The following is a 14,067-nucleotide window of genomic DNA, read 5'->3' as shown; positions in this document are numbered from 1 at the left end:
GAGGTTAAACATTTTTTAAACCTCTAAAATTGTTAAATTTTAACATTTTGATACTTTTTAATTTTTCTTTTTCTTTACAAATGGACCAAAAAGAGCTGATTCAGTGATAAAGTTTTATACTCTTAAATCTCTAAAACTGTAAATTGTTAATTTTTTTTACAGATTTCTTTCTTTCTTTATTTATTTATTTACTTTTACAGACTCTGACTGGAAGCAGCCGATTTGATATTAAACCTCTGTACTGTTTTAAATCTCTAAAATTGTAAAATGTTAATATTTTATACATATTTTTTTTTTACAAATGAATTGAATTATTTATATTTCTTTATTTTTACAGACTCTGACCAGAAACAGTTTAACGTTAAAGTTTTGTTTGTTTTAGATCTTCTAAATTGAAAAATTATAATATTTTTACTGTTTTTTTTTTTCAATACTTTTCTACAAGCTGTAATTGGACACAGCTGATTTTAAAATTGGTTTTAAAAATTTAAATGTTTAAATTTGTAAAATGTTAAGAAAATGTCCCTCTTTTCTATAGTATTATTATTATTATTATTATTATAGTATTTTCTATAGTATATAATACTAGATAAAAGAATTATCACAGAAATATCTAAAAATATCCTCTTATAATGTTGTATGAGTGTATGTGCGTGTGTGTGAGTGCGTGTGTGAGTGCCTGTGCCTGAGTGTGTGTGTGTGTGTGTGTGAGATGCTCTATAAAAACCTGATAGCTGATAAAAGCTGGAGGTCACGGCACTAAACTAATCAGTGCACTAAATGAAATGTTTTCGACAGTAATAACACGTGACACGGCTCTTTACGGCTGTCAGCGGTTTTCTTTCTTCATTATTCATTCTAATGAGATTATTACCAGCAGATTAGAGAGGATGAAGCTACACATATTCAATGCTAATTATGACTCTGAAGGAAAAATAGTTTGTAAGAACTAAATAGTGATTTATTTCAAAAGTCTTATATTAAGCTCTCATTTTGAGATCTCAACGTTCATGTAATAAAGCAAACAAAACTGAAACAAACTCAGAGAAGAAACTAACCTAGTGAGTGTCCACGAGCGGACAGTGACTACAGGTGATGATAATATCACAAGGTGTGTGTGTGTGTGTGTGTTACCTTGTAGGTACATCTCCTCCCCTTCTCCGAACATCTGCTCACAGCGCACACATCTGGCACATGTCGGATGGTACTGTTTATCTCCAGCCTGCAACACATAAAGCTCAGTGTAAGGAATTAAATTAAATCATGCTTTTAGAAAAAAATTATCAACGACGGGGTGGTGTGATGAAGCGGATCACTGTCATCACCCTGATGTTGATTATTTTCCTACAACAGAAAAGTGTTTTATTCCTCTGATACTACAGCAAATGAGCATACTCTTTATTCACTAAACAATATGTTTATTCATTTATAGTTATGTTTAATTTCCATGAAACAAGCTAGTTCCTGTTCTCACTTACACTATAGCAGCTACAAACAGTCATTCCCTCTCCAGCCTCTTCTTTTTTTCCTTTATTTTGAAGTTAATAAAACAAACCAAAAAAAAAAAAAAAAAAAAGCACAAGAAACCGCAAAGCGTAAACTCCTCTGTCTTGAAGATGTCAGAAATGTTACTGTTACAAATCACTGACACTGGAGACTCCTTCCATGCTAAATTAATGCTAATGTACAGAAAACATCACCATATCAATGACTGTTATATTTTTATTTGTCTAATGTCAGCATGTTTAGTACAGGCACAATTTTTAAGGTTACTTTAGATCTTTATGTTGTATAAATCTGATGTTTAACCTGTGCTCGGAGCTAGTGATCAGAACCCTCGACACACTCGGACTGAATCCAAACCATTAGAGTAATTGTAGTGCCTACATCGTGGAGACGTGTGCGCATGGTTGTATGTTCTCCGATGGTTAATGATGATGTTAGTGAGATAACAGTGGTATATAGTTATAGCAAAGCAGTGGAAATGAGCAAAGAAATGTCTGATCCTGAAATTTCCAGGTAAACACACACTCCACAGTCACACAAAATTCCAGACAAGTCCCACCAGGGGGCACTGTCACACCAGCATGACACCAGGCCTTGATTACGTCTGTGTGTTACAATTCATTCATTTTATACCGAATGATGAACAAGCAGGGCGTCATAAACTAATTTATATGATTGAAGATTGAAAATTAAGCCAAGCCAGATCTCTTTATTGTAAGCACATAATCACAGACAAGACAAACGCAGACAGGTAGACTCGGATATAAACAGCATATGACTGGATCATATCTATTTATAATAACAGACCTACATTGTATTGTCTATTCCTGACAGAATGAAGACAAACTGCAGAAATAAACTCATATTAACTGAAAGCAGAACCCAAGCAACATGATGTTGAGTGGATTAATAAAACCGACATCATGTTGGGTCATAATACTAGATCACCCTTTTAAAATAAATAAATACATGTAATAATGTAATAGTGGCATAACCCAATGCACAATAATGGCTAATAATCGACGACCTATAAGATCTTATATAGATGAAAATACTCAAAACCTGTTTCCAGTGTCTTTCATATAGACCTGAGGTCTGTTAATCTCATTGCATTCGGTGCTATAAGAAAGATTTTAGGAGTAATTATATTTCAGAGAAGCTGGTCATCCTGAGCGTGACCTTCACAACTATTCACATGAAAGCCAACTTTCTAACCCATTAAAATACTCTGAACTACTGATGAATAGCTTTATGAAAAATAAAACCACTCGGTACGATTAGATACAGCATAAAAATAGTTGTAAAATTTGTGAAAAATGGCTTTAAAATCTCGTAACATTCATCACACGTCTGCCTGACGTTGTGAATGTTCAAGATAAATAAAATCATTCTGTTTGCAAATCAGTACTGGCCTTGAACTTTGACCTTTCCTGCCTTGCGTGCCGTGATTACGTTACGATTCTCTGAAATAGAAAAATAATTGTGTCCTGTCACAAATATAATGCTGGATATTAAAAACAAAGGACTTACAAGACAAAATGTATTGTTATAATACGTTCATTAGAAATCATTCATTTTGTGAAAAGTCAAAATAAACTTTGTAGATGATTTTTTAAATTTCATTCCCTCCCCATGTGACAGCTAAATGTGCCAAAAGCATATTATTACAAATATATAAATCATCTCCATCAACTGTTGGTTGTTCGTCTTAATTTTATTTCAAGGGTGCCAATAAATTTGGACTTGACTAATGATATCACATTATCTCATTTACAACTGTTGAAGCATATGATCTGATTCTCCTACTCTTCCTTGTATCTACACAAGACAGCAGACATTTGAGTTTTCCCATCATGCATTTCTTCCCCATAGGCCTCAGGAGCAGAAGGAGAGTGTGATTTCAGCCGCAATGGACTCAGCTCACTGTCATCTCTCTCTCTCTCTCTCTCTCTCTCCCTCTCTTTCTCTCTCTATAATTATAAACATCTTCGTCAGTTTAGAAAAGATAAAAAGATGACTCGCCTCTCTGAATGTCATGACATTTCCGGCACACACACGATTCCCAGCCATCACAGTTCAGTCAAAATGGAAAAAATAAATCAGCGCTACACAAAACCAACCATAAATCAATACACATTCCGGTGAGACTAACGATTTCCAATCGGGTTTCCACCTCAGTCCCTGCTTCCACTCACTGAGCCATGAAGGGTGCCATCACTTTACTATTGTCATATGTGCATTATTTATATATGGCCTTAATAATAATCACATTCTTAAAAAAGAACGTTTGACAAAAAAAAAATGCAGTTGATCAGCCGAGACACAGCCAGTGTTTTAGCCAGTGCTGCTGTCAAGTAATTAAAGTTCATCTGTCTTCACTAGGTGCTAATCCCAGTCAGGGTTGTGATGGATCCGGTGTCTATCCCGGGAATGTTAGTTGTGAGGTGGGAATACACCCTGTGGGATCATGCGCACACACACACACACATATTCACACACACGTTAACACCTACAGGCAATTTAGTTTAGACAAATCACCTACTGGCATGTTTGTAGGAGGTAGGAGGAAACCGGAGAACCCGGAGGAAACCCACCCGGAAACATCAGAAATTCCACATAAACAGTAACCCGAGCTCAGGAGCGAACCAGAGACACCAGAGCTGTGAAGCGGTGAGGTTACCTGCTGCACCAGCACGCCATGCTAGTAATTAAAATCTATCTCAAAATACGCTTCTGAAATTTGATCATATCTGAACACATTCAAAAATGTTCCTGTACTTCAAGAGTTATCATGAAGTCATTAAGTAATTGATTGTGTCCCTAACACACACACACACAAACAGTTTGCACTATGGAAAAATTTTTTGCACACTACATAAAAACTCTTACATGGTACAGCTCTGTATATTTCTACACAGAAACAGTCGCACTATGAGAAAACAATTTTTTGTACCCTATAGCATCTACATATCATTCCTCTACAGGCTGCTAAACTCTCTTATCATATAGTCTACTAGACTTTATTATATTCTGATTTTATTATGTATCATTGTTGCACTGTGGGACGAGGCACTACGGAAAAACATTTCACTACATTACATCACTTGTATGTAATATGTATGTGATAAATAAAGCACAATTGAAGTTAAAAGAACTATAGTTTCATCTGAATAACTTCATCTGTGTTTATTTTTTGCTATTCAGTTTTGTTCAGTGTCCTAAACCACATCCGTGCCATCACTAGCTATAGATAAACAGCTTCGTAGCTCAAGTGTAGTGTGAACATTTGTTTTTTTTTTATTATTTATAAAATCTGCTTAAGGCAAACTGTATTCATGACACTACTTATGATGCGTAAAGTATTATGAACCTTAAAGGGCTCAGTTAATCAAAATAAACCATGATACCACATCAGAACGATGGTCTAATCTAGCCACAGTTCCCGAAGTCCCATCAGCTTATGGAGTGTGTTTCCATAGCAACAGTGTGCCACTATTGACCTATATGTCAGGTGCATTTATCATGACTGAACCCTTGAAATGCACAAACATGGCTAAGCGGATCGACTGAGTCAAGCTCTTTTTTCTTTGTAAGCATTTGTATCGACACAGACATTGCTGATTAGAGCACCCGGCTAAATTTATTACAAAATTTAGAGATAACTGATGTGACAGTGAGCTCGCTAAAGTTACTCATCTATCAGCGAGTGACTGCCGTAGATTAGGTGTTCACATATTTCCAGAATAGCGCCACCAACAGGGCATACGTTTGCAATAATAACTCCACAACACAATGTTGTAGAAATGAGTTCGATGATTACCATGATGTTAATTTCCGCCATACTGAATTTTTCACCCTTTCGATTTTTCCAAAAATACTTTTCTCGCGTCTTCTCCTACGAGTTCTGTCCGATCATTATGAAATTTAGATCACAGCAGCATCATTTTTGATACATGGAACCTTTCTTCTATAATATGCAAATGAATTTAACACCAATATCTCAGCAACAGCATGAAATATTCAGACCAAACGCTGTACCTGAGTGAAAGACCAGGACCTGAAGGACTCCAATAAACACGTTTTGTCTACATTCACCTTTAGGGGGCAGTATAATTCACAAATGAGTAAAACCACTCATAACATTTGAACCGATCAACATCAAATCGTGATTGTTTTTTCTGTTTCTGTTCTCTTGAAGGTACCAAGTGTTACTGATGTAATGAATTTGAGTCAGCCATTTTGAGTTTCCTCCTATAAAATTTGCCCCATCGTCATGAAATGTGGATCACAGCACTGTGAGGCCAACCTGACAAATCTTATTTCTCTAATATTTGATATGTGAGATGTTTTACCCATAACATAACCAGGAAGTGAGGCCATTTCCCAGCAACGGTTTGATGTAATGACACCAAATTTGGTCGATATCCTTAGGAACAAGTGCTGATGGTACCAATGGATACTGGTCTTCCTCTGTCGCTAAGGAGTAGGGCCAGAAAGTGCTTGGCCCCCTTAATCACTGCTTGCAGCTATATTTAGGTTTGGTCTTGGAAAATATAATGAAATATTTTGAAATACTTGTAAAATACAGACCACAGATGTTCTTTTTTTCTGTAGGGTTTAGTTATCTCAGAAATCGCAATTGTGTCACTGATGGTTTAATGAAAAATTAAATAAGGGCAGATGTTCATCTGTTCCGTGTTGCCTCACGCAAACTTCTTTGTTCGAAACATTTAATAAATAGCAGCAAATCCAATTAAAGACAAAATAAAAAAACAATTACGTTTTTTAAACAATTATTGCTTTTTTTAAACAATTTTTAATTTTAATTTAATTTTTCAACATAATTAAAAAAAAAAATAAAACAACTATGTTAATTAAACTTCAATCTTAAATTTTACCAAACCACTCCAACAGTGAATGAACGCTATGTCTTTATTAAAAATTTTTATTAAAATGATTTCAAAATGAAAAAAAAAACTAAAATATTTTGCATTATTTGTAGTAATAGTCCTTATCACCGAACTTTATCTAAATAAAAACTAAATGTATGTAATTAATCTATTTTTTAAAAAATCTTTGAGGTTGTTGATGTTTAAACAACTGTGCATTTAACTAGCGGACTGATTACTTTTTCTTTTTTATTAAATGTAGTTTGTATAGCGCTTTTAACACTACACATTCTCACAAAGCAGCTTTACAGAAATCTGGATAGAAATGTAGATCTGTAATAAACAAGCCAGAGGCGACAGTGGCGAGGAAAAGCTAATTATGACTAAACAATATGCACAAATTCCTTATTTACGCTTCTGTTTTTAAGAGAGAAAGAAACTGAGGTTTTTTTTTTCAACAATAATGGTATATACAGAGAGTTTCTGAATGAGAGGACTGAGAGTTTCTTTGTGTCCCGGGGCCCTGAGCCTCGCCTCCGGTGGGAATATAGTGTACCAGTGTGAAGCAGACTGAATCACAGCCTTTCTGTGACACGCACACACACACACACACAGCAGCGACACACAACACTTGCCCCTGCCATGACCGATCCACAGTTCTCAGCATTTTATCTCAGCATTTTTTCCTTCAGCAGTCACAGCTATGTGGTATATGAGCACGGATAGGGTGACATCGACTCTCCGTACCTCCAGCACTTTCCCTGTGATGTACTTCTTGCAGTTCTCACACTGGATGCCGAACATGGCATGGTAGTCCATCTCACAGTATGGAATTCCATCCCTGTACACATGCACGCACACACACACACACACAAATGAGTTTTAACCGTAACTCATGTTCAAGGTGGGCGATATGACAAAAGTGTCACATTGCGAATTGTGTCACATTACTTGAAGTGATCATGATACACGATATGCATCATGACGTTCATTTTGCAAAACAAAACAATGCAAACATGTCAGGAAAAAAAAAAATTCCATCTGAAATTTAGAAGAACTACAGAGCCTTGCACACGTATTCACCCCTCTTGAACTTTTGATCCAGATGCATCAATTTAAAAGGCAACAACTGAAATGAATCGAGGCAACAATCATGAATTGATTAATATTGAAAAAGGACAGAGAAATAAATTCATGATATTAAACTGATCTGTTAACAGGCTAGCAAGATGATTAGCCTGCAACTCTGATACTTATAAAATAATCCTCCTCCACATCATCATCGCCATAATACACAAATTAACGTTAGGCCTACCACAGATTGTACTACTGAAGACTGCTGAATTAAACTTCCGTAGCAGAATCATTGGTAATGTTAAATATTTAATCGTTGCCTTATGAATCAAAATTGTACCAATCTGTAGCAGATTCAGTGGTATAGCCAAAATCGTATTGTTTCCTTATGAATCGAAACTGTATCGCAGCGTAGCAGGTACAATAATGTCGTCAAAAAAAGAATTATTGCCTAACGAGTCAAAAATCATATTGTATCATATCAGATTCAATGGTGTTGTGAAAATTTGATCATTGCCATATGAATCAAAACCGATTTTATGGTGTCATCAATAATCTAACTGTTGTCATAAGAATTAAAATCATATCGTATCAGTGGAGATTCAGTTGTATCATCAAAAAAAAAACCTTTAAAAAAACATATTATTTCATAAATTGAAATGGTATCATATCGTGTGGAAGCCTGAGGTTTACACCCCTGTAAAATAGCCCAAAGTAATGAAGTGGGGAGAAAAGTATCAACATAGATTACACAAAAATAATGGGGTGAATAATTATGCACGGTACTGTATTTAATCAGGAAGTGAAAATTAAACAGCTGGTACAAAAATAGACGAAACACCTGACAACACGCTGCAGTATTAATATTATAATATAGTATTCTCAAATCATCCGTCTCTATTGCATTAATCAGTTGTATTTAATGATTATTATTAATAACACATTTTTCATGTGTTCATTTCAGATCAAGTCACTCAGCACCGGCTGCTTGTGGGTGTGTCTTATCTTTAGTTTACTCTAAGTTGCCATGGTTTCAGCAATATTTACACAGGCTAGCTACAGAACGTACGTAAACCCACCCATATGATATGATTACAAATCAAATGTCTTTCCACTAAAAAAAATGAAATTCTGGAGGAAATTGCTTGTGTATAAAATGCATTCCTGTCTACTATATCACAGTTTTCAGCTCTTTGTGATTTCTGACACCTATTTCAAGGGCTTGAGGTACTGAAACAGATCAGTAAACACACAGATATTGGCCGTTTGTGGAAAAATGAAACACATTACAAAATAAAGGTGTGCACTGGGACTCGACAAAAACGTTGCAGGAGCTGGCGGCCAGATATGAAAAAAGTGAGAAGAAAAGAAAGAAAAGCCATGTTATTAATGCAGTGTTAATGTGTGACGCATTTACTCTTTACTCCTTTCATTCATTCATCTTTATTAACTATTTAATTCTGGTCAAGTCTTGGTGGTTTAAATGATTTAACTTGCTCATATTTTGAGAAATAAATTTGTCAGAAAATATCACAGGTGCAAGCAATAATAAGTGCGAGCGGGATTGGTCAGAAATCCTTCAGGAGCAAGCGGGATTGGTCAGAATTCCTTCAGGAGTGGGCGGGAATAAAATTAAAAAAAAGTCCCGCACACAACAGAACGATAAAATGATCGCCAAATTAGCTCAAGCTAACGTGTTCAAAGTGCTTCCGACTATCAGTACCACTGAGTTATGCTAGAATTAGGATGGGTCAGACTCAGTTATATAGCATATTACATTACAGTTAACACTAATAACACACACACACACACACACACAGTGTGAAGGCACTGACTTGCTGATGTACTCAGCATTGAGCACTTTGTTGCACACTTTGCACTTGAAGCAGCCCAGGTGCCAGTGCTTGTCCAGAGCCACCAGCGACTGCTCGTTCTTAAACTCCTTCCCACAGCCACAGCAATCTGCACAGAGAGAGGAAAGAGAGAGAAGAGACAGAGATCACAAGTCTAGAAAGAAAGGACAGCATGTTCAGGAGCATCATCTGCTTTAGGACAACCTGTCACAGTATCAAAGCCCAACCACACACACGCTCCAAAAACTCCTCATCTAGTCAAGACTTACAATCTTATTTCTAGCCATAAAATCTTACTGATCTTATTTTAAGAATAAACTACTATGCAAGAGCAGATTGTGTAAGATTATTATGATTGTTTTAAGATTATTTATCTTTTTTTTCTTTTAGCAAAGCTGAAAGTTAGTTATTTTACCTGCAAATTAAGCTTATTTACCATCACAGGCATCATTTGAGGCCAGCCTTGTATCTTTTAAGACTTTGTTTTTATCTGTAATAACTGGTTTTAAGGTTGCCCAGTAAAAATGCTCAATAATCACACTTAGGACTTGTTCATTAGTATTATTTATTCCAAATGCTTGTTTTATGTCAACACCAACACATTTATTTACAACCTAACAACAAATGATAAGACTCTGCAGTATTAAGTCAGCACACTCTTTCCAATTATCCAGTATGCTTTTTAATTTCCAGTTTTAAGTGCAATAACATCTTCCAGATTATATTTTGTCAATACATACACACTGTTTTTGAAACTGACTGCATAATATGATATAGGAGCTTTTCATCATCTATAAACTCTGGTATTTTGAGATGTAGTAAGTAATGATTTTGCTTTGTTTTTACACGGTAACTACTGTGTGTTACAAGAGTCTTCATCTGAATAAATAATTGTTGACAATATGTATGCGTGATCTGGATTTTAATAACCTTGTTTTAAGTTTAAATGCGTTGTCTCATTTTAAGTCAGAATATATAATGATGACAATTCTTAAATTAAGAGGAATTATCTTGTTTAGTAGCTCTGGTTTTAATATATTTTCACACAAATTAAGCAAACTGTTTAAAAATTCATTAAAAAAGCTAGTTTTAAGTTAATTAGACTAAATACACTGCTTGGAATAAGTGTTTTAATGCTTATTTTAAGACATTTTGTTCTTTTCTAAAGCCTAGATATGTTTTCTTATTTCAAGAAATCTTACCAAGTGTAATTATCTTACTGCACTGGCAGATCATTTGACTTGTTTCTAGTCTGTATCTTCTTAAATCATTGCATTTGTTTCTTATAAGTCTTATAGCTCCATAATACATATACTCTATAGATCTAGAGCTTCTGCTCACAGTTGCCTCCACTATGTATAGATATGAACACAAATATATGCTGAATGAAAGCAAATTGTCTAAATTAGTGCATCTTACTTAACCATAATGTTTATTACATTACAGTTCAGTACAGTGGCATTGCATCTTGCATTCCATTGCATCTTGCAACTGGCAAATTCTTCACAAACATCCACATTTACCTGGCTGCAAAAACACAGCGGGAATCTATAGCGATTTTTAAGAGAAAGCTAGAATTTTCTTCTAAAATCTCACGTTGTGCTGCTGTCTGTAAGAATCAGGAAAAGTGTTCATAAACACATTTGTGTTTAGCGCGTACTATCGAATCAGACATCTTTCCAAACTAACAGAAGACGGTTGTGGTTACAGATAATTAGGAGGGATAATTGATCCGTGGAGCTCCGTCTCTGCAGCGCCCATTTTGTCTCAGCAAATCAGGGAAGTTAGCATGCTAACTAAGAATTAATTAGCTAACGTCTATTTTCATTGCTTTAACAATCCTACGTAGCTCGCCAAAAATCTGCATCAAGAAACTAGCTAGCTAACATTTGCTCTAGATCATGTTCTTACTGAGGAGTTCCCTAATATGGACATATTTTAGCTAGCTAACTTTGTTCCGCTAACAAATGAGTTTATGGCATCTGTTCAGGCAGCGCCTCGGCTTTCAGTGCCTTGACAAAACATCACGTAAAACATCAGGCCTTGAACTCACACGAGCTGACAAACAACAACTTCATAAGCATCATGAGACTTGTATGTCATCTGTTTCTCTCTAAGATTAATGCTCTGAATATCTATGAGATGTGTACAGATTTCTAGACATTGCACCTCTTATAAGGATCTTCTACAGTTACTTCATATGAAAGTGTTCGTTTAGCTGAACAGCCCTCTCTGCGTTTTAGTGCTAATCCTTAATAATAAGTGAACAACATTTAAGCTAACGTTAATCCCATTCCTAAATAAAATTCTTGCTAAATTCTTCAGTCAGATTATAACGGCTAAAGAAACGCCAGGTTGCGACTCCTCAGGTCTTTTTGCAAACAGGTTACACGCGCATCTCTTTTTGTTCACAAATGCTAAAGAGGTTTAAAATTTATTTGTGTCATTTGGGGGAAAAGTTATATTTTAGGCCAATTAACCTGGCTTGTTTTTAATTAATCTTTTACCCAGGCTAAAAGAGAGAAGAAGAGGAGAGGGAGCACTCATTGCATGGATCAGTTCATGTTCTGCTTTTAGTTTCGAGGTCCAGAAAAGCAGGTTTTCATACTTTTTTGAATGGAAAGCCTAAATCTAGAATGTATGAGGAAAAAATCTGCCACCTGCGCAGTGGTTTAGTTTTAACGGCTCTGTTATCCTCTATTTGAAACCAGTAGATGCTACAGTAAATGTTTTTCCAATGACCAGAATAATATTAGCCCTATTCAGCTGGGATTCTTTTTTCAGGGTGACATCTGTAATAAAATATGTGCCTCTGATTAAAAACTCTTGCCTCTGCATGCCTGTTAATTGCCACAGTATGAGCAAAGTTCGTTTTCCATTAACCCGAATGTCTGTGTCCCATTACAGGATCCCAAATTTTTTTTACAGAAAAAATACACTCCTAATATTTTGGCATATAAGAATTTGGCTTTTTCCTTGCTGTGGCTACTGTAATGGCCAATTTAATCAGACTAATGAGCTTCTAATGAGCTTCCAGTCAAGACAGTATGTAGACGAACAGCTGCTACATAAATACTTTTCCAAAGAACCCATTATTTTGGGATTGTCGAAAATACATGACTAAGTGGAAGGAGCAAAAAAAAAAAAAAAAAAAAACAATGCAGGAAGCAACATTTGTAGAGATGTTTATAAAGTCTGTGATGAAGAGAATAAAACTATTAGATCATGTTTGAGTTATTCTGATTTTTTTTCTTCCCTGATTTGGATGAATCACTGTGCAGCTGTGCAGGCTAAATATACAAATATGAAGAAAATCACAACTGGGAAATCAAATGCTACACCAAAGGCTTGGAATCGTCACTAAGATATGCACGAGCGAAATTTCCCAAAAGTGTGTGTGTGTGTGTGTGTTTGTGTGTGTGTGCGCACTTATTAGTGTAAGCTGTGTGTGAATTAGAAGTCTGGGGAAGACGAGCGAGGGTGTGTGTTCTGTGAAGGATTGTGGGAATTGAAGTCTGTGTTGTGTATGGTAGTGTGTGGTGACAATAGAGTTAAAATACAGAGGGAGCGCACTTTCACAGTTGTCTATTATACATTCGGTGTGGTCATGGTGCTACCAATATGGCGTCCAAAACAGGAAATGATAACCAATGCCAGCATGGGTGGAACAGACAGCTGGCAGTGTACACACACTGTAAAAATTGTATTGACGCATATTTTTTGGCTTTATATGACTATATTAGTAGCAGAAGCTACTGCTGAGCGCTGAGGAGAGAGGGAAAGAGAGAGGGAAGGAGAGAGGGAAGGAGAGAGGGAAAGAGAGAGGGAAGGAGAGAGGGAAAGCGCAGGAGGTTGGCCATGGCTGCTCCTGAGCTCCTGCTGTCCAGTTCTCGAAAAATTAGATCAACTCAATAAACAAAATCTCTGACCTGATTTTAAGAATGATTGGGTGAAACATACTGAGCTCCATGGAAGCTCCTGATGTGTCATTTTAGCTAGAAATCCTGTAGATCTCCAGAGTCGGCTGAATTCGGTGGCTTCTGTCTCAGGGACTGTAAATCGCTGGGCTGGTGTCGCTCGAAAGCTACTGAAGAGCTCCTCAGTTATAACGAGGCACATGTCGCTCACTGCGATCCAGAGCTATCGGGCTATCGGTCACTTCACCAGTGCAGACGATTCCTGCTTTGGTAATGCCAGCAGGCTCGGTATGAAAGAACGCGATCATGTGACCAATGCTCTCTCTCTATCTTTTAACTCTATGGTGGTGACGTGACATGCTGAGGATTCTGGTCTCTGTGAGAGATGTGAAACGCTGCATAAGATGGTGTAACCTCTCCTCCCTTTGTACAACTAATCCCGTCCAAATAGGGTGTATGTCTCGATAAGACACGACTCACCCCTTACTAGTAAAAAATATAATGTCTTGCTTTTTTTCGTGAAAGTTCGACTTGTTTTCGTTTGGTGCTGTCTGTGTGTGAATAAAGAGAATTTAACTAGCTTGCGTAACTATTCTCAAGCTGCTGAGGGTCACTATCACTGAATGAATGAATAAATGAATGAATGAATGAATGAAGGGTTCAGGAAGTCTGAGATTTAAATGTAACTGTGACACCCCTGTCCCCTTCTTGGTGCCCCTTCTCTGATGTGTGTGTGTGTGTGTATGTTTGTGTGTGTGTGTGTGTGTGTGAATCAGCCGCCAAGCAGTGAGCAGGATAGAGCAACAACAGAGGAGAGAGAAAGAAAAA

At 36.4% G+C, this 14,067-nt stretch overlaps 1 protein-coding gene across 1 annotated transcript in view; it reads right to left on the bottom strand.

Annotated features, from left to right (window-relative positions):
* ablim2 (actin binding LIM protein family, member 2) overlaps positions 1-14,067 on the bottom strand; it is a 109,360-nt gene that overhangs the window by 37,359 nt on the left and 57,934 nt on the right. Inside the window, exons 5-7 of the mRNA XM_053238388.1 lie at positions 9,305-9,431; positions 7,143-7,236; positions 1,135-1,222 (exon numbers count right to left, since the gene is read on the bottom strand). Coding sequence (XP_053094363.1) covers positions 1,135-1,222; positions 7,143-7,236; positions 9,305-9,431 — 309 coding nt within the window. The remainder of the gene's footprint in view (positions 1-1,134; positions 1,223-7,142; positions 7,237-9,304; positions 9,432-14,067) is intronic.

Source organism: Pangasianodon hypophthalmus, chromosome 12 (genome assembly GCF_027358585.1).
Source record: "Pangasianodon hypophthalmus isolate fPanHyp1 chromosome 12, fPanHyp1.pri, whole genome shotgun sequence".
NCBI lineage: Eukaryota > Metazoa > Chordata > Actinopteri > Siluriformes > Pangasiidae > Pangasianodon > Pangasianodon hypophthalmus.
This window is presented reverse-complemented; position numbering and strand designations above follow the sequence as displayed.